At 35.2% G+C, this 26,514-nt stretch overlaps 1 protein-coding gene across 1 annotated transcript in view; it reads left to right on the forward strand.

The window, feature by feature from the left end:
- The window catches only part of unc79 (UNC-79 domain-containing protein), a 73,688-nt gene that overhangs the window by 42,926 nt on the left and 4,248 nt on the right, over nt 1–26,514 (forward strand). The window contains exons 25-44 of the mRNA XM_085957004.1: nt 500–638; nt 2,113–2,414; nt 4,520–4,735; nt 7,159–7,383; nt 8,099–8,298; nt 8,931–9,037; nt 9,689–9,892; nt 11,199–11,486; nt 12,359–12,449; nt 12,547–12,680; nt 13,882–14,112; nt 15,278–15,416; nt 16,077–16,231; nt 18,546–18,886; nt 19,695–19,923; nt 20,559–20,722; nt 21,581–21,756; nt 22,465–22,645; nt 23,139–23,363; nt 23,545–23,667. Coding sequence (XP_085813130.1) covers nt 500–638; nt 2,113–2,414; nt 4,520–4,735; nt 7,159–7,383; nt 8,099–8,298; nt 8,931–9,037; nt 9,689–9,892; nt 11,199–11,486; nt 12,359–12,449; nt 12,547–12,680; nt 13,882–14,112; nt 15,278–15,416; nt 16,077–16,231; nt 18,546–18,886; nt 19,695–19,923; nt 20,559–20,722; nt 21,581–21,756; nt 22,465–22,645; nt 23,139–23,363; nt 23,545–23,667 — 3,870 coding nt within the window. The remainder of the gene's footprint in view (nt 1–499; nt 639–2,112; nt 2,415–4,519; nt 4,736–7,158; nt 7,384–8,098; nt 8,299–8,930; nt 9,038–9,688; nt 9,893–11,198; nt 11,487–12,358; nt 12,450–12,546; nt 12,681–13,881; nt 14,113–15,277; nt 15,417–16,076; nt 16,232–18,545; nt 18,887–19,694; nt 19,924–20,558; nt 20,723–21,580; nt 21,757–22,464; nt 22,646–23,138; nt 23,364–23,544; nt 23,668–26,514) is intronic.

Consider the following 26,514-nt stretch of genomic DNA (forward strand, 5'->3'; position numbering starts at 1 on the left):
TATTTTACATGGTCTTGGAAGTGAGGGGGAGGGGGTGATAGCTTGGAGAAACTTGATTAGCACTGTAAAAAATAGGGAGGGGAAGAACGCACGCATGTTGAAAATCGTTGTTTCTGCATTGAGTTGATCTTTCATAGCCAGCCCACTTGCCTTGTGAAATCAGATTGCATTTTTATTTCGTTTTTTCACGACCAATAGTTAGCCATTTGTCCAACCAATCGAGTCCTTCACTGGATCAAGTACACATTGCATAAATTACATGCATTTTTTGCATCCGATTTCAAATTGTATTTCTTCCCTTTCTTTCCTTGATAAGTACAAGAATTGCATTTCAATAGTACCCGTGTCAATATTAGATGGAGAAAAATTTTAATGTCTCTCTCTTAGAGTAGTATTAGATTAGATTTGTAGTAAAAGGCTTAATTGCTTCATGAAATCTAGAAATCTTCACAAAAATAATTTCCTCAGCCATAAAAAAAATCGACATCTGTCATTTCAGTATCAATACATACAGCAGCCCATCTGCGGTCAACTCCAGTCTCTGGTGAAGATCGTGATCAATACGTTGGACGCTCAGCACCATGAGTGCAAGCGCATCCCGCCGATGGTTATCATGGCGCAGTCTAGCAGATCGAGAGGTAAAGTTTTTAACTATGGCTACCTATAAATTTACCATATTCAGTGGTGTGTAGTATGGATAGTGCTTTTTTTTTTAAATTAGAGAGCGACTCCAAACATTTTCAAACATTTCAAATATACTATCCCATATACTAATGCACAGAATTATGAGTATCATGAATCAATATTATGTTTTTACAAAAAATCATTATTTTAAATGTAGAAAAAATCAATAACAATTCGCATAATACATACATATTCTATGAACATTTTGCACCGTGAGTGTAAAACCAAGGCATCTGCAAATTTTTCAATTTAGAGATTAAATGCAAAACAACTGCAAAAGTCGTGAACTTGATAATCTAAAAGTGAAGTAACTGAAAGAACATGCAATATAATGTAGATATAAACCAAATATTATGATTTTTTTTTTAGAAACTCTATTTTCCCACCCATGGTGGCCGCGCGGCTTAAGCATTGGACTATAAAGCCGTGGGTCCCAGGTTCGAATCCTGGGTCTGGCAAGTACACATATTGTTTTTCAATTTGTGTGTGTCAGGGTATGGACCTAATAGGTTGAGCAAGTAGCTGACATCCATTTCTCGTAAAAAACAAAAATCAATCATATGGGCCTCCACTCTGTGGAGGCCCATATGTACTATCAGGATTGGACATGGTCGAAAAAAAAAAAATTGTTCTAACAAAACGAAGACTTCAAACCCTAATATTTCCAAAATATGTCTTTTGCACATGACTTGGTTTTACACTCATGGTGCGATTTGTTTACATATTATTATTATGTAATCTAAAAATTCAATGGGAACTAATAATAAGTCTGTTTCCATAATATGGCACATTTTTCAATATACAACTCAATCATGTACACCGCTCTTGCATCGATTCACTGTTCACATATCTAATTACTGACTCCGTTCTAAAATACTTTTGACATAAAATAAATATTACTACAAGTCTTTCAATAACCAAAATATTATTTAATTGGAAACTCTTGTTTAATTGAATATAAGGAAATTCTCAGTGGCTATTTATTCACGACATTTGGATTCTATGAGCCAAATGCGGAGATGTCATCGTTAAGCACTTTTAACTTCATTATCTAGCATTCTTATTATAAACACACTGCTTTTGGTTATCATTTGGCACTGAGTCCCCGATTATGGCAGCGAAAGGTTAAGCATTATTTAATGCCACATAAGTATGACTATGCATTTGGCCCAGAAAATATAAAAATAAATCAGGGCGCCGGATTTTTATATGGTACTACTCCGTTGGCCACATTGTATTTGAGGTTTAATAATATGGGCAGGAACCAAGATAGAATGGGAAGGGAAAGTGACTACAGACAATGAACACATTAGCCTAGTCTACTTCTGTGCATGGAAAGAAGTGCGCATCTGTGCACCTAAATTATTAAATGGTATCATTATGGTAATAAAATTTATTTGTTTACATGAAACGATTTGTGATTTTAAGACATCAGTCAACCTTCATTGGGTGGGGAACAAGAGCATCAACCGTCAGCAGGCGGAGAGAGATTTGAGACACCTCCCCTCTCGCCCATGTATTCCATGGACTCCCAAAAGGCCTCCGTAAAAGTGGGCATCCATCATCAGAAGTCACCCGGACCCGGCATGGAGACCCATTGGGAGGAGACGGTAAAACCGAGGAAATACCACCACTGGAGCCTCGACCAGGAGAGCACCGATTCGGAGCTGCTTGCCATCCCCGAGACCAGCGACAAGTCCGACAGCACGTTGCACGGCAGCACTGCACAAGTGAGCGCATTGAATTGTTTATTTTGTCCCATCATCATCATCAGAGGCGCGACAACCCGGTGTGGGTCCTGGCCTCCTCCAACAGCTCCCTCCACCTGTCCCTACCCAGTGTGGCCGCTTTCCAATTTGGTACCCCCAGAATACGGCAGTCACTGGCAGCTCCATCCAACCAGCAAATCTTTGGCCTCCCTCTTCTTCTACGTCCTATTGGATTGCTGGACATCACTCTCTTTGCCGGTTCATTGTCATTCATACGGTACACATGACCTAGCCATCGCAGTCTCCCAATCTTAATTGATTGAACTGCGCCACAATCTTTGTACAGCCCGTAGAGCTCAGCATTATATCTTCTCCTCCAATTGGTGCTATCCCTGATCGGTCCATATATACGGCGGAGAATTTTTCTTTCAAAGATGTTCAGGGCTTGTTCATTTCGCAGAGTTAATATCCAGGTTTCCGATGCGTAGGTGAGCACTGGCTTTACAAGTGTCTTGTAAAGAGTGCTTTTAGTTTGGCGAGATAGTGTGCGGGACTTAAAATGTCTTAACAGGTCAAAGTAGCATTTATTCGCAGACATGATTCTCTTGTTGATTTCTTCTGTAATATCCTTTTGTCGAGTTACAAGAGATCCAAGGTATATGAAACTGTCGACCGTATCAAACTTGTATGCACCAATATCTAACTTTGGTGCGACTTCTCGTGGTGTGACATAGACAGGCATGTATTTAGTTTTTGCCTCGTTTATTTGTAAACCCATTCATTTGGCAGAGGCTTCTAGTGCTGTGAATGCCTTTTTCAGTGCCAATTCTGATATGGCAATGATGTCGATATCATCGGCATATGCCAGCAGCTGCACAGGCTTAGTAAATATCGTGCCGCTGCCCGTATCACCTTTTCTAGCGCAATATTGAAAAGAAGGCATGCCAGAGCGTCACCATGCCTGAGGCCATTCAGTGAAATAAATGGCTCGGATATTTCCGCTTGCAGCTTCACCCGGCATTGTACTGTTGTCATTGTCATCTCTACAAGTTTAATTATTTTCGTCGGAATTTCAAATTCTCGCGTTGCTTCGTATAACCGGTATCGATTAATGCTATCATAAGCTGCCTTAAAACCGATGAACAGGTGATACATGTTAATATTGAATTCAGTGGTCTTTTCTAGAATCTGCCTTAGTGCCCATACGCACTTGCGGCAGGCCGCCGGCTAACCGCAGCGGCCTGCCGCATATCGCACTTTGCATACAAAAAACGATAGGCGGCCTGCCGCAAGTGCATATGGGCACTTAGAGTGAATATTTGATTATTTATTATTTTGTCCCACTAAAATCTTAAGCATTTTAACACAATTTTAATCAATATTCATAAATAATCAAATTCATCAATTATTATTAAATTCCAGTTTTACAGTTTATCTTGGTAATAATGTTAAACTTGAATTCACTATGAGACCATTATTGATGAATAAACATGAAAAAACTATAATAAAATGTCAACGATGGCAGCTATAAAAAAAAGAGTTTATTTTGCAGACTGTTGGTATTAAAAAGTGTAAAAAAAAGTTTTTTATACAATACACATTTAAATGAATTTCTTTCTTTCTTTTAACCATGTTCGATCCTAATAGGATCATAATTTGTACCTCCACAGGGTGGAGGTTTGTATTAAAAGATTTTGGATGGAGAAATCGATGTTAGCCACTTGCTCAGCCTATTAGGTCCATACTCTGACACAAAACACAAATTGAAAAAGAATATATTGTGTATTTGCCAGACCCAGGATTCGAACCTGAGACCCATGACATTGTAAGCCGACGTGTAAGCCGCTCGGCCGTCGTGGGCGATAGTCACATAAAAAACGAAAATAACTGAATGTCATATGGCGAATCATCAAAATAGGTCACCATCTTGTTTATGCTGCCATGTTTCAATGCCACTAAAGCATAGAATATTATTTTTTGTATGGCTTCCAATTCAACCATACTAAAAATCTTGTAAAATCACCATCACGAGTTGTAAAATGAGTTATATCTTCCTATAGTTGTAGTCGAAGCTCTTTGATAGAAACACAATTTTATTCATCGACCTGTAAATTGGAAACTTTCAGGGATCGTTTGATGACACGACACATTTTGATGATCAATTAGCGAAGCAAGAAATGGTGCAGGCCAAGAACACTGTTATCACGCAAGCCCCCATTCAGCTGGACCCACCCAAGATGCCGGTTAAACCGATTGAAGCCAAACCAGAGAAGAAATATTCAGAGAAGTTTATGGGGATGAAACCTTTGTGGTTTATGGCAAGTGAAGACGACAGCTCCGGGGTATTAGTATTTACATAATATATATTATATAACAAGAATTTTTTGCTGCCCCATTTTATCAAGGCTAAGTGCTGTGCTACCGTAGATCTACTAGGGGCATCTACCGATAGAATATACATGCAATTTAATAAAAGAAATTGATAATTTACTTTTTAAAATTTTATATACATACAGCCAATCTAAGAACATTTTCAAAGATTTCAAAGATAAACTTACAATAATTCATTATTGAAAAAAAAAGTTTTTAAATGAATTTAAGACTTTTATTTTATTACCTATCTAATTGTTATTTTTATTATTAAAATGTTGGTTGTTTAATAAGTTCCCTCGAACGTATTAGAGAAATTTGAATAATTTATAGATTTATTTAATTTAAAAAACTTAGTTTTTCTAGAAAATAATGTTTGTATGCAATGATTTTTATTTATATCGAGCCGAGCCTCAGTATTGTGACTTAAATACAAGAATAATTATTGTGGATTGATTAATTTGTTATATACGAGGGTGGGTCAATAAGTCCTTAGAAAAGCCGACAGGTGGCGCGACTAGTACAATAAGCTGTTTGTTTTCATGCAGCGGCACTACCGATTCAGTATGCTGCGAAGTTTCAATCAGATTGGTCGGGTTGTTGTGTGTTTCTCGTACATTTAAAAAAAAATTTTGCTTGTGGAAAATGGAAAAATGGAAAATGGAGAAAATTGAGTTTAGAGCTGTTATTAAACATTTTAATATAAAAGGGTTAACAGCAAAGGAAATAAAAAATGAGTTGGATTTAGTTCACGGCATATCTGCTCCTTCACTTGCAACTATTTATAACTGGTTAAATGAATTTAAACGTGGTCGTACATCAACAAAGGATGAACCACGCTCAGGACGTCCTGTAGAGGTGACTACACCAGAAATGATCAATAAAATCCACGATATGGTGTTAAGTGACCGAAGATTAAAGTTGAGTGAGATAATTGAGGTTACAGGGATCTCAAAAGGTAGCGTCATTTCTATTTTACATGACAAATTGGGCATGAAAAATATTTCTGCAAGATGGGTGCCGCGTTTGCTCACAGTCGACAATAAACGCAATAGGGTGGTGGCCTCTAAAGCCCTGTTGTCGCTCATGCAACGCAATCCGGATAAATTTTTTCGTCGCTTTGTGACTGTAGTTAAAACATGGATACACCACTATACTCCCGAGACGAAAGAACAGTCAAAGCAGTGGATTGCGAAGGCAATCCATGTCCAAAGAAGGCGAAAACCGTAAAATCAGCTGGTAAGGTTATGGCTACTGTATTTTGGGATGCACGTGAAATTATTTTCGTTGACTATTTGGAAAAAGGAAAAACAATAACAGGGGATTATTATGCATCTTTATTGGACCAGCTAAAAAACAAAATTGAAGAAAAACGGCCTCATTTAAACAGGAAAAAAATCCTCTTTCATCAGGACAATGCCCGTATTCACACATGTTTACGATCAATGGCTAAAATTGAAGAATTGAAGTTCGAATTGGTCGACCACCCATCGTATTCGCCAGATTTAGCCCCCAGTGACTTTTTCCTTTTCCCAAACTTAAAAAAATGGTTAAGTGGACAACGTTTTTTTTCAAATGAAGAAGTCATCGATCGGACAAATGCTTATTTTGAGGACCTTCCGAAAACTTATTTTTCTGACGGCTTAAAAAAAATTGAGAAACGTCTAACCAAGTGTATTGAGCTCCAAGGAGATTATGTTGAGAAATAAAAAAAAAATACAAAAATCAAAACTGTTTTAATGCTTTTTTCTAAGGAATTATTGACCCACCCTCGTATTATCCTGCAGTGGAGTACTGGCAGAGGTACATCTAAAGCTATAGGTAGCAGTTCTGAATGACACTCTGAGGACAATGAGTAAGGACTAGAGATGGGAAAACTGGTTGATTTTAATGACTAAGTATACTTACTACCAGTATAAAAAAATACTTAATATCGAAACTTGTTCCAAAATACTTACTAGTATTTGGGATATTTGTCACCATATCTGTCCTACACTATACCAACTTTACAACTGGGGAGAAAGAGAGAGCAATGACACCAATGACAGTTGAGTGTATCACGGCTCGACATATGTGTATTATGCTATCTCGCTCACGCACATTTAATGTCAATAGTATTGAAAGTCTACCAACACCAACTAGCGAGTCGCGATGGTCTCATCGTATGCGTTCGAACAAGTTTATGGGCCACACATACTATGTATGGGTAGTTTCATGCCGAGACTTGATTAGACAAACTGGTAACAGTATTTCCAACTCACCTCTAGTAAGGACCTAATCAGTTGAGCAAATGGCTAACAACCATTTTATCATAAAAATAAACCTGTTAAGATAACCTCCATTCGTTGAATGCCAATATGAAATGGTAATGTATTGTTTTGTATTTATTTTGAAGCATAATGAAAGCCACAAATGGGGCGTGAAAGAAGGGGTACGGATGATGGTGACTTCCAGTCTGATGTCGGCCACAGATCAACAGCAACTGAGAAAGATAGCAACGTCTCATGTCACGACCAAACCTCCGCCGGCACCCGTCTGCTCTTCTAATGCTGTCGCTCATCATGACAAGAATAATTTGCCAGCAACCACTGGAAAGATTATTGCCGGTATATCAAATCAAGTGAGTAATTAAGTAATATTATGTAAGTGATTAATTATACACCCTTATACTGCCGCTCAATTTATATGAATTTTACTGCACTACATAATATCCGATTCGGCTACTTTACATAGAAGCTGTCTGTTTGTTTCCAAATACCGATATGTCCGCAACTCAATATTTTTTGTAAACAGTATTTTTGTGTTACAATTTATTGTAAATTTTTTCTTTTTTTCGACCATGTCCGATCCTAATAGGTTCATATGGGCCTCCACAGAGTAGAGGTTTGTATTAACAGATTTTGTTTTTTAAGAGAAATGGATGTCAGCCACTTGCTCAACCTATTAGGTCCATAACCTGACTCACACACAAAAATAAAACCAGTAAACCTAAACAGAACATATTACGTGATTGTTAAACTTCCGTAAAAAAATAAATCATGCTACTTGTTTGCTAATACAATGGCACATAATATATTGATAGGTTAATGGTAATGTCCATGAATACTTATCTTTATAACATGATCAACAAATCCGTTAAATATAATATCAACTATTTTAACACCTCAGTGATACAAAGATATTTGTCAAAAAAATAGCAATGAGATTATTAGTTTTGTTTTGATTATTGAATTTCATGCTTTTTATAATGTATAATCCCTATTTTATCAATGTATAGTTTACTACAATTGGGTTGGAGAGACAAGAGTTTTTATTTTTGACATATTCATTAACAGGCAATTAGATCAGCGGCGATGAAGGCCTTACCTGATTCAGCGGATGAAGGAAAGTTATCAAACCAAGCGGTAAAGCAAGATTGGACAGTGAAGCCCACCCACTCCATACAAGTCATCGGCGGTACCTCCACCGGAAGTCATTGCAACCAAGTGACCATTCGTCAAACCGGCGTTTCAATCATTAAAGAAACTTCTGCCACGTAAGCTATGATAACACCTTGTTGGGCATTTGTGATCTGTATTCTTTCACAATTTGTGTAATTGTAGCAGTTGATCATCATAACTCACATATTAATGGTAAAACTCATTATGTACAATATTTAAAGGTTTATTACTGATCAATATGCTTTTATTAAGCTTTAGGGATTAAAATAATATTTTCATTATGGAGTACGTTAAATTTGTCAAACAGTGACAGAAACAATCGATTTATAAAACAAAGGAAGGTAAAATTTAAAAAAAAGAAACAAAAGAACAAACATAAAGTTTAGAGCAGTGTTGCCAACTCTGGAACACAGTCACAGTGTCACTGTATTTTTTACCAATACAATTCTGATTACAATATGTATTGAGTACATACATTATAAATGTACTATTTACTTAGTTCCATTTTGCAATGCTATAATATTATCCACAAATTTTATGTTTTTTAGTCGATAGCTCGAAAGTTGAAACACCGTTATCTAGTCTTGATAATAGTGTTACATCAGAAATAGTTATAGAGTAAAACCATAGTATTATATTATTGCACTAAGTTATATTATTTTATTATAATGAATATTGTCTTTCCACCAAGAATTCAAATAGCTTTTAATGTTAATTATCTTTTCAGTAAACCAACGACTAATGAAAAATCATCACAGGAAAAGAATGACAGTTCATCTCACGGATCTCCAAGACAATTAGGTCGTCAGAAACGGCTCAACAGTAATGTTCAATGTAATTAACCATCATATTGATATAAATTAAATTACTTGAAACAATTGAAACCAACGATCCCATAATTATTATATATTATGGTGGCGATTAACCCTGAAAATTGCATTAGTTATGAATGGATGTTCTAGATACACAACATATTTGACTATTTTGAGCGCGACTTGTACTGGACTTATTCGATTTGTACCAGAATTAAAGCATTTACATAAAAATGCAGTTATCTATTATACTGCAAGTGTAATCTGTGAAATTACAGACTGCATGAATTATTATAAACACATCGGACATAGAAATGCCAAAAAATTATTTAGAATATTTAGATGAATAACCATGAAAATTGCATATATCATATGTATATTATGGAAATATCAACCGCCAAAGGTGACGAGTATAAACAATGCTGCCATGTTTCAATGCGCTAAGTTACAAAATATGAAATTTTTTGTAGCTAATTCCAATTCAATCTCACTGAAAATGTTCTAGAAATGTCAGTGTCCTCTGATACTAAAAGTATGTAAGTCTCTCTTCCCTCTTGATGTACCTAATCGAAGCTTTTTAGTAAAAATAGATCTATTTTGAATACATCCATATGGAGGTATTAATACAGGTAGATTGTAAGTCATTTGTATCTGAAAGGGATGAATATTCTAGCATCGGTGGATCCAGTGCTGACGCAGACTTCCACTCCGGTGACAGCGGACAGCTCGTCTCCTGACACGGCTCCATCCTCCAATGGCGTAAACGGGGACAGCCACTTTGCTCCGTGGCATATGGACGCCAGGACTTCCGTCAAACCTCTACCTGCCCCAAATGTCGAGCGACTTCTGCCCATTGGTTCCTCAGCCAGAACAAATGGTGAAAATTTGTTTTATCTCTTTTGAAAGTCAATTAAAAAAACAATATAATATTCACATATTCGACAAGTTCACAGATTCATCAGAACATGTGCAGATATTGCCAATATATTTAGATGATTAATTACGAATATGTTTCAATTTCAATCCGCCAATTTATATAATATTATTAATGTTTTCTAATACTAAAATTCTACAACACTGGTTAACTGGCAACACAGACCAGCAAAAACTTTCTCTTTTCCTCTACTCTCCTAAAAACCCTCTTGTGTAGAAAATTAATTTTGGGCAATTATTGTTTTATTTTAGAGCCTTTGTTCCAATATATCTACCACAAGTGGAATGTATCGCACCAGGTGTATCGAATTGTTACACAATTACCATTTTACTCCTGCGAACCACTGAAGATAGGAAAAACGTTTTGCGGACCACTAATGCAGAAATAAAAAATATTATTTTTATGGCAACATACAATAACATCTGATAGTGGTTGATTTCGTCATGTAAAATTGTTAATCTATTTTAAGAATAAAAACACAATGCACAAACACTTGCTTGAAGATCTTATTAGAATTTTTAGCATATCAACTGCTTAATCTACAAACCGGCTAACTCCATTTAGACAAAATGTTCAGGAAGGAGGAAAAACTTAATAACTATCGAGCAGAATTTAACAATTTCAAAAATACACTTGGAATTTTTTTTTACAAATAAGCTGCACTATGAATAAAACTAATAAACTATTTTAGCTTCCTTTTAATATATAAAGAGTGGAGTTGTTCCATTTACGATATTGGAAATTTGGCACCTGCAGTCGGCTCTTTTGTGTGAAGACGCATTTATTTATAGGTTTAGGAGTTTGAAATTTGGTGTGAGCATAGAAAACATGCTTTATATTTTTGATAAAAAGTGCAGTTAGCTGGTTTGCAAATTAAGCAGTCGATATGCATTTGGATGCCAAAAATTCGCAAATCACCAGAAAAATTCTGCGGGCCACCGGTTGAGAAACACTGGGCCCTAGAGGAGTAACCAAGATAATAACTATTCGATAATCCTGTCATGATACATTTCACTCGCAGTGGGTATATTGGAATAAGGGCTCAGGGGAAAGTCAATTAATACATATATTATTATTTACATTGTTATAAGACTTATCTGCACATAGCAGCACTGACACGATAAGGAGGGTATAGTGGAGAACCAAGAGAAGTGGCACGACCTTGTTCTTGTCTTTTTCTCCGCAGTTGGAATGTGAGAGAGTAAAGTAATTAGTAAACAAGTTGTTATTTATATGTATGTTTTCACAGCATCCACCCATATTCGAGGAAACGCGCTCAAAAACGAGTACAACATTGTGGCGGCATACGCTTCTCCTGAGTCGCCTCTTTCAAAGATGGAGGTGCTGTCTTGCGGGTCAAGCGAGCCTCCGTCCAGCGACGGGGGAGAGGCTACCTCCCCCTCGCCACAGCCACATCCTTTACATATCCCTGCCCCCGAGAGACTCCTGCACATTGGAGCGCACAACAACAGGGATGTCACACCTGGTTTCAACGCCCTCGTCGACAGAGTCAGGGAGGCGCTCTGCATGCCTTCAGGTTAATCAAATTATTTTTATTAAATACAATCAACAATTATCAGACAATCTACGACATACATGTCATTTAACAATATTTTATTCACTTGTATAATTCTGTGGTGTTTTAATAAAATTATATAGTATTGTCATTGACCTGTCAATACCTATAATGTGACAAAATTAAAATTTTACAGGAGTGACGAAAAACTAATTTATAACCACAAAAATGAAAATAGACTTTTTGCAAGTCTCTGAATAACTTGATTTATCTAAATAACAGGCAGAGGGGGTTCGTCATCATTGAGTATTTGCTATAGCTCCAAATACATTGGAGGTATTTCAGTCTTATTACAATGATATTTGTTACATCTGAGGTTTCTATTATTAATTATATTTTAATTTTGGTGAAGTTATAGAACATTGAAAATTTAATAAAACTATGTGGTCTGATAAATTCTTGTTACTGGATTTATAAATCCTCATTTAATTTATATTGAGCACTCACCTGCGTATTAATCTTAATTATTAAAATAAAACAAAATATATAATACACAGTTAATCCACATACTTTAATGATTAGGACCAGTTTCGTCTACCTTGTCTGACGGTCTGAGTCTAACGGTGAGGAATGTGTAGCATTTTATTTTATTTTAATTAAGTCAGTAATATGATGTTTTCCTATAAATGATTGACAAGGGCAGGGCATGTGGATAAGTAATATAAAGAAATCTTCAGTGTTTCATTAATGCTTTGTGGAGATGGAATATCTTTAAAAGATTTTTTTCATTTCAAAAATTGAGTAATATTCTAATAAATTATAAATCTTTTAAAGACAAGTGGTGTCCTTCATTAATTAAAAATTTTTTACCAAATGTTTTACTTTTTTTACAGAGGTTCCCGGAAAAAGGGAAACATCCCGAATAGACATGCCTTTGAGACAGGATGAATTGGCTCGGCAGTCATCAGGAGAAGGATCTTCAAGGTGAAAAAGTCTTCTATACAGAATATTAGTGTAATTTTATCACCAGGTGGAGAAGTTGCCAGTTTCTTACTGGTATATTTCGGTTAACTGTTTTCAGATCTCGAGGTACGAGCCCGAGGCGGTTGATCAAGCAGGTGGCTCTGTTGGAATCGCCGCCCGCCGTCACTCAGCCGGACGTGGCCGAACCCGTCAAGACCCCCGTATCCGCTACACCTTTATCTGCAACCACTGGTCAATATTCATTTTTATTTTTTTTCCATTCAGGCACCAGATTACCCACTGGTGAAGACTTAGTACTAAGTGTCTATAGTTTTTACTTTGACTTCTTAAAATAATTTAAACATACCTAATATCTACAACCCATAAGGTGTGGATAACCTGAATTTGCTTGATGGTAAATTGGGGGTTTTGAAATTTCTTAAAAAATATATTTTTTAATAATAATTATAAATACTTATATTATATATATTTTAACTTTTACTTATATATATTTTAATAATAATAATCATACAAATTGGTTTGGTGCCTACATGTTTTTTGCTTGTTTCTTTCTATAAAACTCTTCCAATATTATAAATGTTCGAGGTTTCTTTTGTCTTGAATTTACAATGGTTTTCTTTTTTGAGATGCTGTTTGAACAGGTGTAAAAATATTAACAACAACACAAAATAACAAAAATGTAATATACAAAATGTAAAAATCATGTAAACAATAAGAACGGAAAATGTCAGCAACAAACGACCGTGACATTCGAGCTGAAACGCAGAATGACAATCAATACCGTGTGCCCACCCCTAAAAGATCGTTCAGCAATAGTGTTATGTAACCTTGGTCTTGGGTACTGCGGACGTGTATATAAATTGAAATGAACATGTGCGTCTGCACCTTAATATTCATTTCAATAATCGCCATTAATTTAATGAATGTGTTATTTTAACAACTGTACTTAATTGAATTTTGAGTATTTCACATGCAAATTGCAGAAAATAAAAACGTAAACCAAGGTATTAGATGTACTAAAATGAAATGGAACTATAGAAACTACACGCAAATAGCGGGAAAACGTGAATAATTCTGGGCACGTAAAATTGAGCTTCCACTGTTTTTTTTTTCAAGCATTACTATCATGCCAGCATATTTTTATTATGTCCTTGGATTTTTGTATAAATAAAACTACTGATTATATCATTGCACCAAATACTATTGAAAGTGAAATTTTGAGTAAACAATTGATTTTTTATGTTACAATATCTTATCGCACACTTCCTAACTGTTAGCGGCATACCAATTGGGAAGCTCTGATCTATTATATAACTCTGTTTAATTAATTGATGGTTAGTTTAATGTGCGAGCTCTTACCTAAACTGCACAAATGCAACTTAGTGGGTTTAATAGAAGTTGAAATTTTACAATCCTTTTGATTGTGTCTCAGGTCCATATCGTGAGGATACTGGATCTTGGCAGCGTCACAAATCTCGCGCTGCTGGGAAGGCGGGAAGTGGCGGCGTTTCTTCGGGTGTGGCGGGTGGAGCGTGGGAAGGGAGCGTCAATAGAGACAGCGGAGAGCATTTGATGGACAGCGTCACGCAGAAGGCGTGCCACACGCAACCCGACATTCGTCAAAGCTTTAAGAGGATCGGAGACGACTGCATGGTTGAAAGATGTAAGCATAATGTTATTTTTTATCTTCTCCATTTCTGTAAAAAATTCTGTATTCATACGCCCCTTCACTTCTTAAGGCGATACATCAGTGAAACTGCAAATAATCTTCAACTATAGGCGCGACGAAATTTCGGACTCACTGCCATTCAGAGAGAGAACGTCGAGCTGGGAACACGTAAATTTTTTCGTAATGCCGACGGGGGTATTAATTCTTAAATCGTGTACGTAATACTTAAAACGTTACCCATTTACTTTAAAAAGAAAACATGTCAATGAATATACTATTATTGTTACTGATAGAACATTAAATGGACGCATGTTGGATTTATATGACAAATTATATTACGTTTTTTTTTCATGTGTCATTTGCACCCGCAACCCGCAATCCGCGCATCGCCTAGCCACGATCTTTTTATACCGTGCCTAGGTATTTATACCGTGTATAGCCTTAAGGATTGTGGATGGCAACGTTTGTATATGAGAAAGTAGTAATGTGCAGAGTATATGCATATATTGTTGAAAAAGACATTACAATCAGTGGAAAGGGGTTACAGATATAAGTGTCGAGACAATGGTTCAGAGATGAGTGAGTCCAGATACTACACAATGTACATGTGTGTATTCTCTCAACGTGTGTGCGTTCATGATTATGTTTTATGGCCATCCATAATGTGATGAACCAACCCTTAGTGGGGCCTAGTATTGGGTACAAGCATAAAGCTCTGTTTTTTTGTTTTGCAAAGGTTGGATGCCATATTGCAGCCCACAAACAGTACAGGGAGACACTATACAATATAATCTTATATTCTAGCGACACAATTTGTATAAAAATAAATTTGGTTTTGAAATCAACCTTTGATAGGTATTTATGGCTATAATTGTATTACTATAATCAGTGTGTATGTTCCCATCACAATTATTAGGTTATTTGCTATGAATGCATCTATTGAATCTATAAATCTAAATATGCAATAATTGGTCAGTGCATCCGATACTTGTTGGTTATAACCACAGAAAATATGCAGACACTGTGAGATAAAACGACTTTTAGCTATTTTAATCATTAGTCTTAGAAACCATCTAGGTTCCATCTTCAGAGAAGGTTTTTCAAAGTCTTTGGTAATATTATTAAGTACTATTAAAATACATGGTATATTGATTTTCAGGCGCTGAGTGTGGTACAATAATAGAAGAGTACAGTGATGAGGAGTTGGGGCTTTGTATAATTGTGCTGGCCACTTTCGTGCACCGGGAACCTGCCGCCGCTGCACCACTCCTGCCTGAAATACTCACCGTCGTCTCCAAGTAAGCTCATTTTCATCAACAAAATACAACATAAAAATAATATGTTTAAAATATGTAGAATAATATATAAATTTGTTGAAAATGTAGTTTAATATTAGATAAAAAGAAAATCTTTCATGGCGTATATTTCATTCTAGGGCCCTATGCACAGTTATACTTATGTAAGTAATAGTAAATAGTAAAAGTAGTAACACCTCTTTGTAATGATCTAATACACATTCTCATTCCATGTGATACATGACGCATGAGCCCACTTATTTACATAATATTGCTAATGTCTTGTAGCCAACACTGATCATATTTTTATGAGTTGGCCCGATAATGGTCACAGACTCTTTAGGATTCTGGAGGAATTTGATTCTTAGGGGATGACACCTTTTGGAGGTGTCAATAAGTATGACCATGGGCCTCTCAGTCTATCAGATTCTATACTGTCGAGTTAGGTATGGTTACCTTATATTTGAATTATTTATTCAATAACATAATAAATTAACATATTTATTAAATACATACTCAATCAGAAATGAATGTAAAGCGAATTGTATATCAGTAAGATTTAGAAAAGACATTTTTAAACACATAGTGGATTTGTCATTGGAAATATTTTGAATTGTTGTTGCTATTACCGTACAAAAATGTTGTTTCTGGTCAAATTGAAAGGGTGGCACAACTGGCTATGTACCCGTGGCAAAGCGAAGCCAACGTCCATCTCCCTGGAGGCGCAGTGAGTGTCGCCCATCAATTCCTGCGCTGCGTGCTGCATCAGTTGGCTCCCAATGCTGTCTTCGTCCAGATATTCCAAACCAGAGCTCCAGGTAATTTAGTGTACATATAAATAATACTTACATATTTTACCTACTAATACTACCAATATTATAAACACAAAATATTCATTCAAATAATATAAATTATAACCAGTGGAGAGTAGGAGAGTGACTTATATATTATCATCTATATTACGAGGGTGGGTCAATAAGTCCTTAGAAAAGCCGACAGGTGGCGCGACTAGTACTGTAAGCGGTTTGTTTTCATGCAGCGGCACTACCGATTCAGTATGCTGCGAAGTTTTAATCAGATTGGTCGGGTTGTTGTTTTTTATTTTCGTACATTTAAAAAAAAAATTTGCTTGTTTACAAAAATGGAGAAAATTGAGTTTAGAGCTGTTATTAAACATTTTAATATAAATGGGTTAACAGCAAAGGAAATAAAAAATGAGTTGGATTTAGTTCACGGCATATCTGCTCCTTCACTTGCAACTATTTATAACTGGTTAAATGAATTTAAACGTGGTCGTACATCAACAAAGGATGAACCACGCTCAGGACGTCCTGTAGAGGTGACTACACCAGAAATGATCAATAAAATCCACGATATGGTGTTAAGTGACCGAAGATTAAAGTTGAGTGAGATAATTGAGGTTACAGGGATCTCAAAAGGTAGCGTCATTTCTATTTTACATGACAAATTGGGCATGAAAAAAGTTTCTGCAAGATGGGTGCCGCGTTTGCTCACAGTCGACAATAAACGCAATAGGGTGGTGGCCTCTAAAGCCCTGTTGTCGCTCATGCAACGCAATCCGGATGAATTTTTTCGTCGCTTTGTGACTGTAGATGAAACATGGATACACCACTATACTCCCGAGACGAAAGAACAGTCAAAGCAGTGGATTGCGAAAGGCGAACCATGTCCAAAGAAGGCGAAAACCGTAAAATCAGCTGGTAAGGTTATGGCTACTGTATTTTGGGATGCACGTGGAATTATTTTCGTTGACTATTTGGAAAAAGGAAAAACAATAACAGGGGATTATTATGCATCTTTATTGGACCAGCTAAAAAACGAAATTGAAGAAAAACGGCCTCATTTAAACAGGAAAAAAATCCTCTTTCATCAGGACAATGCCCGTGTTCACACATGTTTACGATCAATGGCTAAAATTGAAGAATTGAAGTTCGAATTGGTCAACCACCCACCGTATTCGCCAGATTTAGCCCCCAGTGACTTTTTCCTTTTCCCAAACTTAAAAAAATGGCTAAGTGGACAACGTTTTTTTTCAAATGAAGAAGTCATCGATCGGACAAATGCTTATTTTGAGGACCTTCCGAAAACTTATTTTTCTGACGGTTTAAAAAAAATTGAGAAACGTCTAACCAAGTGTATTGAGCTCCAAGGAGATTATGTTGAGAAATAAAAAAAAAATACAAAAATAAAAACTGTTTTAATGCTTTTTTCTAAGGAATTATTGACCCACCCTCGTATATTATTATCTATGAATATTTGGTCTTAAAACATTTTTTCTTGGAAAGATTGTTTATTTTAAAGGTGGATTCAACAGACATTTATGCTTATGTTACTGAAAAATTTGGGGGAATCAATCGATACCTATTAATAAATATAGAAGTCATAATGGGGTAATATCTAGCCTTTTCTTCTCTCATGCGCTTCTACTCAACTCAATCATTTTTATCCCTTATCTGTTGATTTACTGATCATATGGCTAATTTCTGTCTAACTTCCTTCAAAATTTTTTTGCATTTGATGTATATTTTACATTATCTTTTTATTGACAGGTCATCTATTACCCCCGTTTCAGACGGGAAACCAGTGTCGCGCTCGTATTATAATAAGGAGGCCTTTGTATTCGAATAAAGGGGTCTTTGTATTATGTTTATGAACGCCCAGAGCTAATGAGTCAACGCATTATTCCGCGATATAAATTAGAACATAAAACTGACTGCGGTCATAAAAACATGTGTATCGGCGGTTTGAGAATGTAGCGGCCGACGGAAAAGTGTACCGGACACGCTTTGACTCGTTAGCTCGGGGCGTTCATAAACATAATACAAAGGCCTCCTTTTTATATACGAGTGCGACACCGGTGTCCCGTCTGAAACGGGCCTTATTCTTTAAATTTGTATAGGATGTCAGCAAATTTTCAGTAACTTTTGAAAAGTTGAAATATGGATAAGGGGAGGGGTTTAGGATATTAAAATTAATTAGTGTTATGGGACTGTTTTCATTCAGCACTTCACCACTGGTTGGTTATAACTACATATTTCACATTGTAACCATTATAATATTATTTTATAGCTGGTTTAAAAATAATGTTAAATTTTGTATTACTTTGTTTAGAAAAACAGAAGATGCTTTTTTTCAAAAGCATAGCTCAAGCCTTAATCGATTTCAACGAGCTGAACCCCACTGGCCCCCTGCAACTGCTGACAGAGTTCCTCAACTCCCGAAAGACCCTCCCATCCGAGCAGATGCCCGTCATAATCGAGAACATGGCTTGCTACATGGACTGCTTGCCTCTAGAAGCTTTGGGTCCCGGCTCCTCCTCCGCTGCCCTAATGCAGCAACTGGACACACTATTCCGCAGAATAGTTTTGCTTTTGACAGTCTTCGATGATATTATTCCGCTGCTTCGGATAATGGTCTCCATATTGAAAGTTCCAGCCATCAATCAATTCAAAGTGAGTGTTTTGTTTATATGACTTTATCCAAATATACTTTTACTCAATTAACTTGATTTGAGGTAGTGATCGAGATTTCTTGTCTGGAGTATTCTCGAGAAATAATGAGACAATTTAGATATTTTGAGATTCTCCTTTCTCGAGAAATCATAAATGAGAATCTCGAGATTTCAAGAAATTTTTACGAAGAATATTATTCATAAAAATTTGATTTAATATCGATAAAAAAAAATCCTCAAATCTCGAGATATCAATATACATAAGTACCAAATTTTCTTGAATTCTCGAATTTCGAAAATCAATTTCACGAACTCTAAAAATTTATATATATATGGTGATTTCAAAAGATTTTTCGTGTAGTAAATTTATATTCAGCGTGTTAACGCATTGAAAAATGGAAAATGGGATGACGGTTTTGATTTTATTGTAATGTACTTGCTGCTTACGATTTTTTGTTATTGCACATATTAATGTTCCAATGGGTGGTGTTTTACAATAATAACTGATGTACATAGTACATTTAAAAAAAGTCCAGTTCTATGAATTCCTACAACCAGAATCACTCCATGATCTTTAATCAAAGTACATGTATAACTGTGTGCATAAAATCTGCAATAAGAAAAGAATAGTATGGCCATGTTGAAATATTATCCCTTTGAAGGACGCATCCACCAAATTGGTGGATTAATTGGCTGATTTAAGGTTGCCAGGGATTATTAAAATATTCCATACGCACTTTAAAAACCTCTGACATTACTAATTCATTTTTTGGTAATTTTGTATAACTTTTTCTTGTATAATATTCCAGGGCCTGCTAGATCCATTTTCGAAAATCATAAGTTTTGCCATTCAAAACTTTGTACTGCAGTACAATTATCTACTCGAATTAAGTTTCCTGTGCAACAGAAGTTTTATGAAAGAGCGAGACAAGCTGATGATGTGCCGGATGATTATATTCGAACTCGTTCAAGCCCTCAAATTTAAGACGACTATCCCTGATGAAAATTTCCTCATGCTGATCAGCTTTGTCCTGCAAGGTAAAGGATTTTTATAAAATTAATTCTTCTTATTTAAGTTGTCTCTTCTACGAAGATTGGCAATTATCAAAACGATATCCACCGTTGACCGGAACCATGAGGTTGTATGCAAGGCCATGGACTTAGATATTAATATACCCCCGAACCTCCATTTCCTTTATGACTTTTTCCGTTTTGTAGTTAATCGATTATAAATTATTGTCTCTTCTCCTTGAATAGGCATAGAATGAATACCTACTCAAAAACTATTCATTGTATAACAATAATGAAACCTCTAGAACGCACATGATGCAAATGATCTGAGCGCACCGGAGGGCCGTTCCGGTTTACACATACAAATACACATAAAATGTTATAACTACGTAAAAATCTTCAGAAAATTGTCAAGCGCTCCGGTTTGTAAACATTTCCATTTCGAGCGCTGAGAACGCAGCAGATTTTGGTTGTTTGCCATTCCGTGTATACTTCTATTGAGTAAAGTATCATAAAACCCTTCATGTAAATGTAAACAAACATGTATGTTTGAATAAATAACATCCAATATGTTACCGTTTACGGTGGGATAATACGGAATGCATGACCACAAATTCAATGAATAATGGTGAACGTACCTAATGGCTCTTTAATATTTATAGATGCTGGAGGCTCATTGCATTTGACATCCGCTTTAGAAGATTGTTTGAAATTGAATGGTCCCCACAACCGAGAATACAGCACAGGCGCTTCCGATTGCATGAGACAGTACATTGGCGATGTTTTAGAATTCCTTGCTGACTTCCATACCCTCACTAAAATAAAGGTAAGTAATTATGATAATATGATAAATCATAATCAAGAGTCATATAGAAATAGTATTAAGATACTTGATGGTATTTTTGGGACATTTTTAGTGTGCTTTATTTAATCACTTTCTTCTTCGTCGGGACCTCATGACTGAGGATCCTGACACAGATACCTGAATGTAAGTGCCTAATTATAAGTCATATCTTTTGCTATAATACCATTGTCATTGCTATGGCCCCCACAAGGGGGGGCTGACAGGGCTCTAGCCTGGGGGCCGGCGTGGTGAGTCGACCAAATAAGTGAGATAAACACACATCACAAATTTGCTCTAATAGTAAAAAAAGTCGCCTGCGGTGCGGTGCTATTTGCCTGTATTAATGTTTATATTTTAAAATACGTGGGTGGTTGTGCAATGTAATTTTTTATTGTGTCATTACTTGATAACTCCATATTTCAAGTGGATGTAAGTATAAAAATACACTACACACCCTTAATTTTACCGTGAACTTTGACAAACGCTACTGCAGAGCATCACACTGCCTTTAACCTTAGCGATAGGTAGGGGGGCCCGACAGAGATCCTAGCCTTGGGGCCCGCTTTAGGATGTGGGGGACATGGTCATTGCACAGAAAAATGGGAAGGCAATATTGACATTTAATATCAAAATTTTAATATTAATTAAAATTGTTGTTTTTATATAATAAAACGCAATTTTTTTGTAGTACTTATTCCAAAAATATACACAAAAGTGGAATAAGTACTACAAAAAAATTGCGTTTTATTATATAAAAACAACAATACAATGCAATTCCACCATGAATTGACAGTTAACAAAATAAAAGATATTAATTAAAAATATCATTGAATTTTCCAGAGCTATAGTAAAGGCTCATCAGTGGGTTTAAATGAGGACACATTGGGAGGCGTGCTTAAAAGTGGAATGGCTCAATTCGTCGCGTTGGAAATAACAAGAGGGAACAATCGAGACAACAGAGCGATTGCCAGATATATGCCGTGGCTTTACAATGCGCCATCTGCTTTACAACAAGGGTAAATCATATTCAAATTCTATATTATCTTTTGTAATGTAGTAAGGACCAGATGCTCGGTCATACTAATGTGGCCTTAAGTGACACTTAACATTAGACAGCCGATATTTAATGGCAGAATTGAAAAATGTAAGTGACAAAAATAATCGAGTATTTCAGTTTATTCGTTTGCGACAAGGCAAAATTATATCGAGTACCGAGAAAATAATGTATGACACCCAGTGTAAGTGAGTGTGGTGTGGTGGTGATGGTGTCACTAAAATATTATGCTCAAAATGCAAGGGGTACTGTGTCCGCGGTGTATGTATTTATCCTATTAAATTATTTCAAGTACATATTTAATATTCAAGTACATTGTTATTTGTGATTATTTATCTAAATTGATTGTTCATTGTATATATTATTTTTTTGCTTGTAACACGTAATTCAAGACGTTTGTACTTGAGTTCAGTTGGGTAAATAAATATTAAAAAACATAGGTGTGGGCTTGCTACAAATAACTTGGAACTAATTTAATCATTAGACTTAGTAACCATTTTCAGCTTCACTATCTTTATTATAATTGCAGGTTAAGTGTTTCTTTTGTCTTTATTAATTAAATATACCTACCAATGATTGGTTCTATTAATAAACAAGAAATTCAATTGTCTTTCATCATTTTTTTTACATATCGATACAATAATTCATTTATTGGACCGTTATGTTTCAGACCTAGAGAATTCACCGAATGCGTCTCTCACATAAGAATGCTGTCGTGGTTGCTGGTGGGGTCGCTGAACCACTTTGCCCTTCACCCCCATCCCTACACGGGCCAAGGGTCCTTCGGGAATCCCCCGCACGCGCAACCCGTGCCCCAAGAGGCCAGCTGCCATATAGCTGATCATATCCAGGTAAATTGCCATTGGGAAGATGTGTATAGGTATGTCAACTCCTTGTATGTAGGATAATGAAAGTGCAAACAACCCAAGTGGTATTTTTTATACCAGGCAAATAAAAAAACATGGTATCTTAATAATTATGTTAATTCGGAACTTAGAAAATACCAAATGGCACATAAGTATTCAGAGGTTATCTCATTTAGTACTAACACCGCAATTGGCGGCGCGTTTGGAGCAGTTGGCCATTAGTTATAATTAATGTGTTATTTAAATGTGGTAATTAAAAGGTCAGCAGCACCTAACCTAACCTTACTGAAGTGTACTTATTTTCAAAAAGAAATGAAGTTGAAAATCTATCGAGCACTCTTAGTTGACAACCGTTTAGTTGATTTGGCTGTACTGTGATAACTCATATCACAATATGTATTTACTGATTCAAATGACCATATAATTTATGTTATTATACCCCATATTCAAATTTTTATGAAATGTACTTGTTTTTTAGGTTATAATGGCCGGTTTTGCTGAGCAATCAAAGGCATCCGTGCTGCACATGAGCTCTCTCTTCCACGCTTTCATATTATGTCAGTTATGGACCGTCTACTTAGAGCAAGGTTCCAACAGCCATCCTCCAAGTTCCGAGGCATACCACGTCACCATGAGCATACTATTTGATTTCTGGGGAAAAGTCACTCCATGCATACTTCAGCTGGTATCACACTCAAAAGTGGTAAATACTGTGATTCAAATATTACTTTGACTTTGAATAGAAAAAATAAGACCGTATTTAATTTATCGATATGAACTGCGTGTGTATAATAACATTTGCGAGATTGAAATAATTGCTTATAATCATTAGTTTGAATATTAATTATTTCATTCCAGTTATAAATTGCGTGTTTTCTTTTCAGCTGGCAGAAACAGTAAATTTGCATTTCTTGAGTTTGTTAGAAGCTTTATTGGAATGCAATTCAATGGTTTTAAGTAAACTATTGCCACTATGGAGCCCTGTGCTATTTTCACATCATATTCAGGTAAGGCTTCTTCATCACAATGTAAGACTATGCATAGAGAAAGTATTAAGAAACATTAGATTTGTTTTCCATGAACTACAATATCCGCATTTAAGCAGAAGTCAACTAAAAAAGAAGACAATGCTAATTAAATATAATGCGGCATAGCTATCAAATTAATGAATACCATTCGCACATCCGGTGCAATAACGTCATAAGTGCAAAACACACTTTTGTTCAGAAGTATGTAAAGATTCTGAACTTGATAGTCACATGGTTTCATGATTTTACAATTTTTAGGTGATTTTATTACTATTGTTTATACCTTCTATTTCGAAATATTTAAAGGTTTTTGTCCAAATAAATATTGTATTCAATTTTTTACTTTTTTTTGGTGGAAGACACCCTCATAAAAATAATCGTTGGTGTAGTTAAAATAGTTTTATTCATTCACTTTTAATGTTTTACCTCGTTCAACTTATCAGTCTATTATATTATTATAAAATAACGTTATAATTATGTAAATAAAAAAGAAAATCAAATCTATAAAAAGAAATACCGCAAAATTAAGGCAGTTCAATCTTGATTAGTAAAAAATGCAGATGATTTCCTAACTGATGTAGTTACTATAGTTACTAACCTTTTTCAAAATAAAAATGAAGTAACAATGTCACAAATTACAATTATGTCATTGTTGATACAAACTCAGAAAATAAATTTGTCACAATTACCTTTAATGACTTTGCTGTCCCAGTCATTCACCAAAACTGCAATGATATATGGGACCTCTGACGGAAACTATAAGAACTACACTTATGACATTGTCGCACCAGGTGCGGAGACCTATTAGCCATGTTTTCTGACATTAACCAATTCACTGCGGAGCATTTAATTACTTTTTAATTACCACATTTAAATAACATGCTAATTATATCTAATGCCCCCCCTAGTCAGGACACGACAGCTATGGCCTTCGCGCTGTAAGGCTGCGCGCACACGGCAAAGCGAAGTTTCGGATTCATCCGCCAAATGACGTTTGCGTTTTGTTTGCGAGCCGATTGCGTTTTAAATGCGTGTCAAATGCGTCAATATTTCGACGATGCTGTCCAAGAGAAAACACGGTTTTCAAGGGGATTCATATACGCCTTTTTTTGAAACTGCACCCTGCTGCGAGAGTATTTATCTTTCATTACAGTGGCGTACAAGGGTAAATAAATCAATATAAAATCAGTACATAATATTGCATTATACCTACATTTATTTTCCCACTATTGCTTCTTTTGGAGCTGGACTGTTTTATATCGAAAGCGTTTTGAAAATTACCTATTGTTGAGCCTATTATATACCATCATCATCAATACTATCGACCGAAAGCCATAATATATAATAGTAAAAAAATACGAAATCTAACATAAATTTGGATATTTTATAGATAGGATAATACAATTTATCTATTACAGTTTGGTTTAGGCATAGCTTGATGAATTAAAAAAATGAACTTACAATATGTGTGATACGTATTTTTAATCTAAAGTTAAAAAAATAAGTAAGAATGAAAAAATGTGCACAATTTTGTCATATCGCCTAAAATATACCAATACTATTATGGTTTGGTAAGACAGGGCTTAATTGATTTTTAAAATCCAACCAATACCATCTGTAAATTGTAAATACTATCAACCGAGGGTACTTGATGGAGTTTGAATTTAAATTCTAATTGATTAAAGTTTTGTACTATTATTATTTATTAATACAAAAAAAAAGATTATAAGTTAATACACGAAGAAAGGGTAAAAACCTTATTACCTAGATACCTACTAAGTAAAGGATGAAGTACAAAAACATAATATTTTGAATAATTTGAATATTTGCAGTATTCTAAAAACCTGTTGTAAATACTATTAATACATTCGGTAGGTAAGCAGTTTTACAAAATATAATAAAAAGTTGTGACACAGCACAGCTATGAGAAGAAGTATTTCACGAGAAGAAAGGCTCGCCATATCTATACGGTAAACTAAACTATTATTATTTATTTTGTAGTATGTACTTATTTAATTAATTTTTTTATTAGTTGACACTGTCATCTTCTATAGATACACTAAAATGGAAACGGGTACTAATAATAATATATTGAAGTGAGAATAATGAATACCCACCTACTACTATTGATAGGTATGTGCTTGTGTACTTGTATCGGTACAAGTATATTTATATTAATTATTGTTTTTTTGTTATAATATGTTAGTTGCGATTAATTGACAATAAAATTTTGATAATTTATCTATTTAGCCGCTACAGTACCATATTATTCAATTACATATTCAAAAAAAGTTGGTAGTTATGAATTCAAAACACCTTTCATAAAAAATAGATTGAAATATTAGTAGGTACACTAACACGAAATTAACTGATATAGTCTCATTACAATAGCTATCTTTTTAATATGTAGCTATTGAATTCTAAGCAATAATATTCTATTGTAAATATGAACAGATTTTAAGGGGAGATATTTCAAATGTTTATGAATAATATGTTTTAAATGTTTATTTAATAAAAGATACAATAGGTATAATAATATAATTACATTGTTCTAACAAATTATATACAAAAAACCTATAAAATATTTTAATTAAATTATATCTGTTTTCCCCATTGCATTTAACGCCACTGTGAAATTCTTGATGACACTAATTAAGAAAGAAGGAAGATTTTTTTAATTTTTTCGGACTAAAGTAATAAATTATGTCATACAATATGTGCCTTATTGTGTTCGGCAAACTTATAGCTATTATGGATAATAGTACTTTTTGTTTTCACCGTTAGTGTTATTATGTAAGAATTTATTTATTGCACTATCCGAAGAAT

This window comes from Rhyacophila brunnea, unplaced genomic scaffold, assembly GCF_057557595.1.
Source record: "Rhyacophila brunnea isolate RB1 unplaced genomic scaffold, BYU_Rbru_1.0 scaffold_6, whole genome shotgun sequence".
Lineage (NCBI taxonomy): Eukaryota > Metazoa > Arthropoda > Insecta > Trichoptera > Rhyacophilidae > Rhyacophila > Rhyacophila brunnea.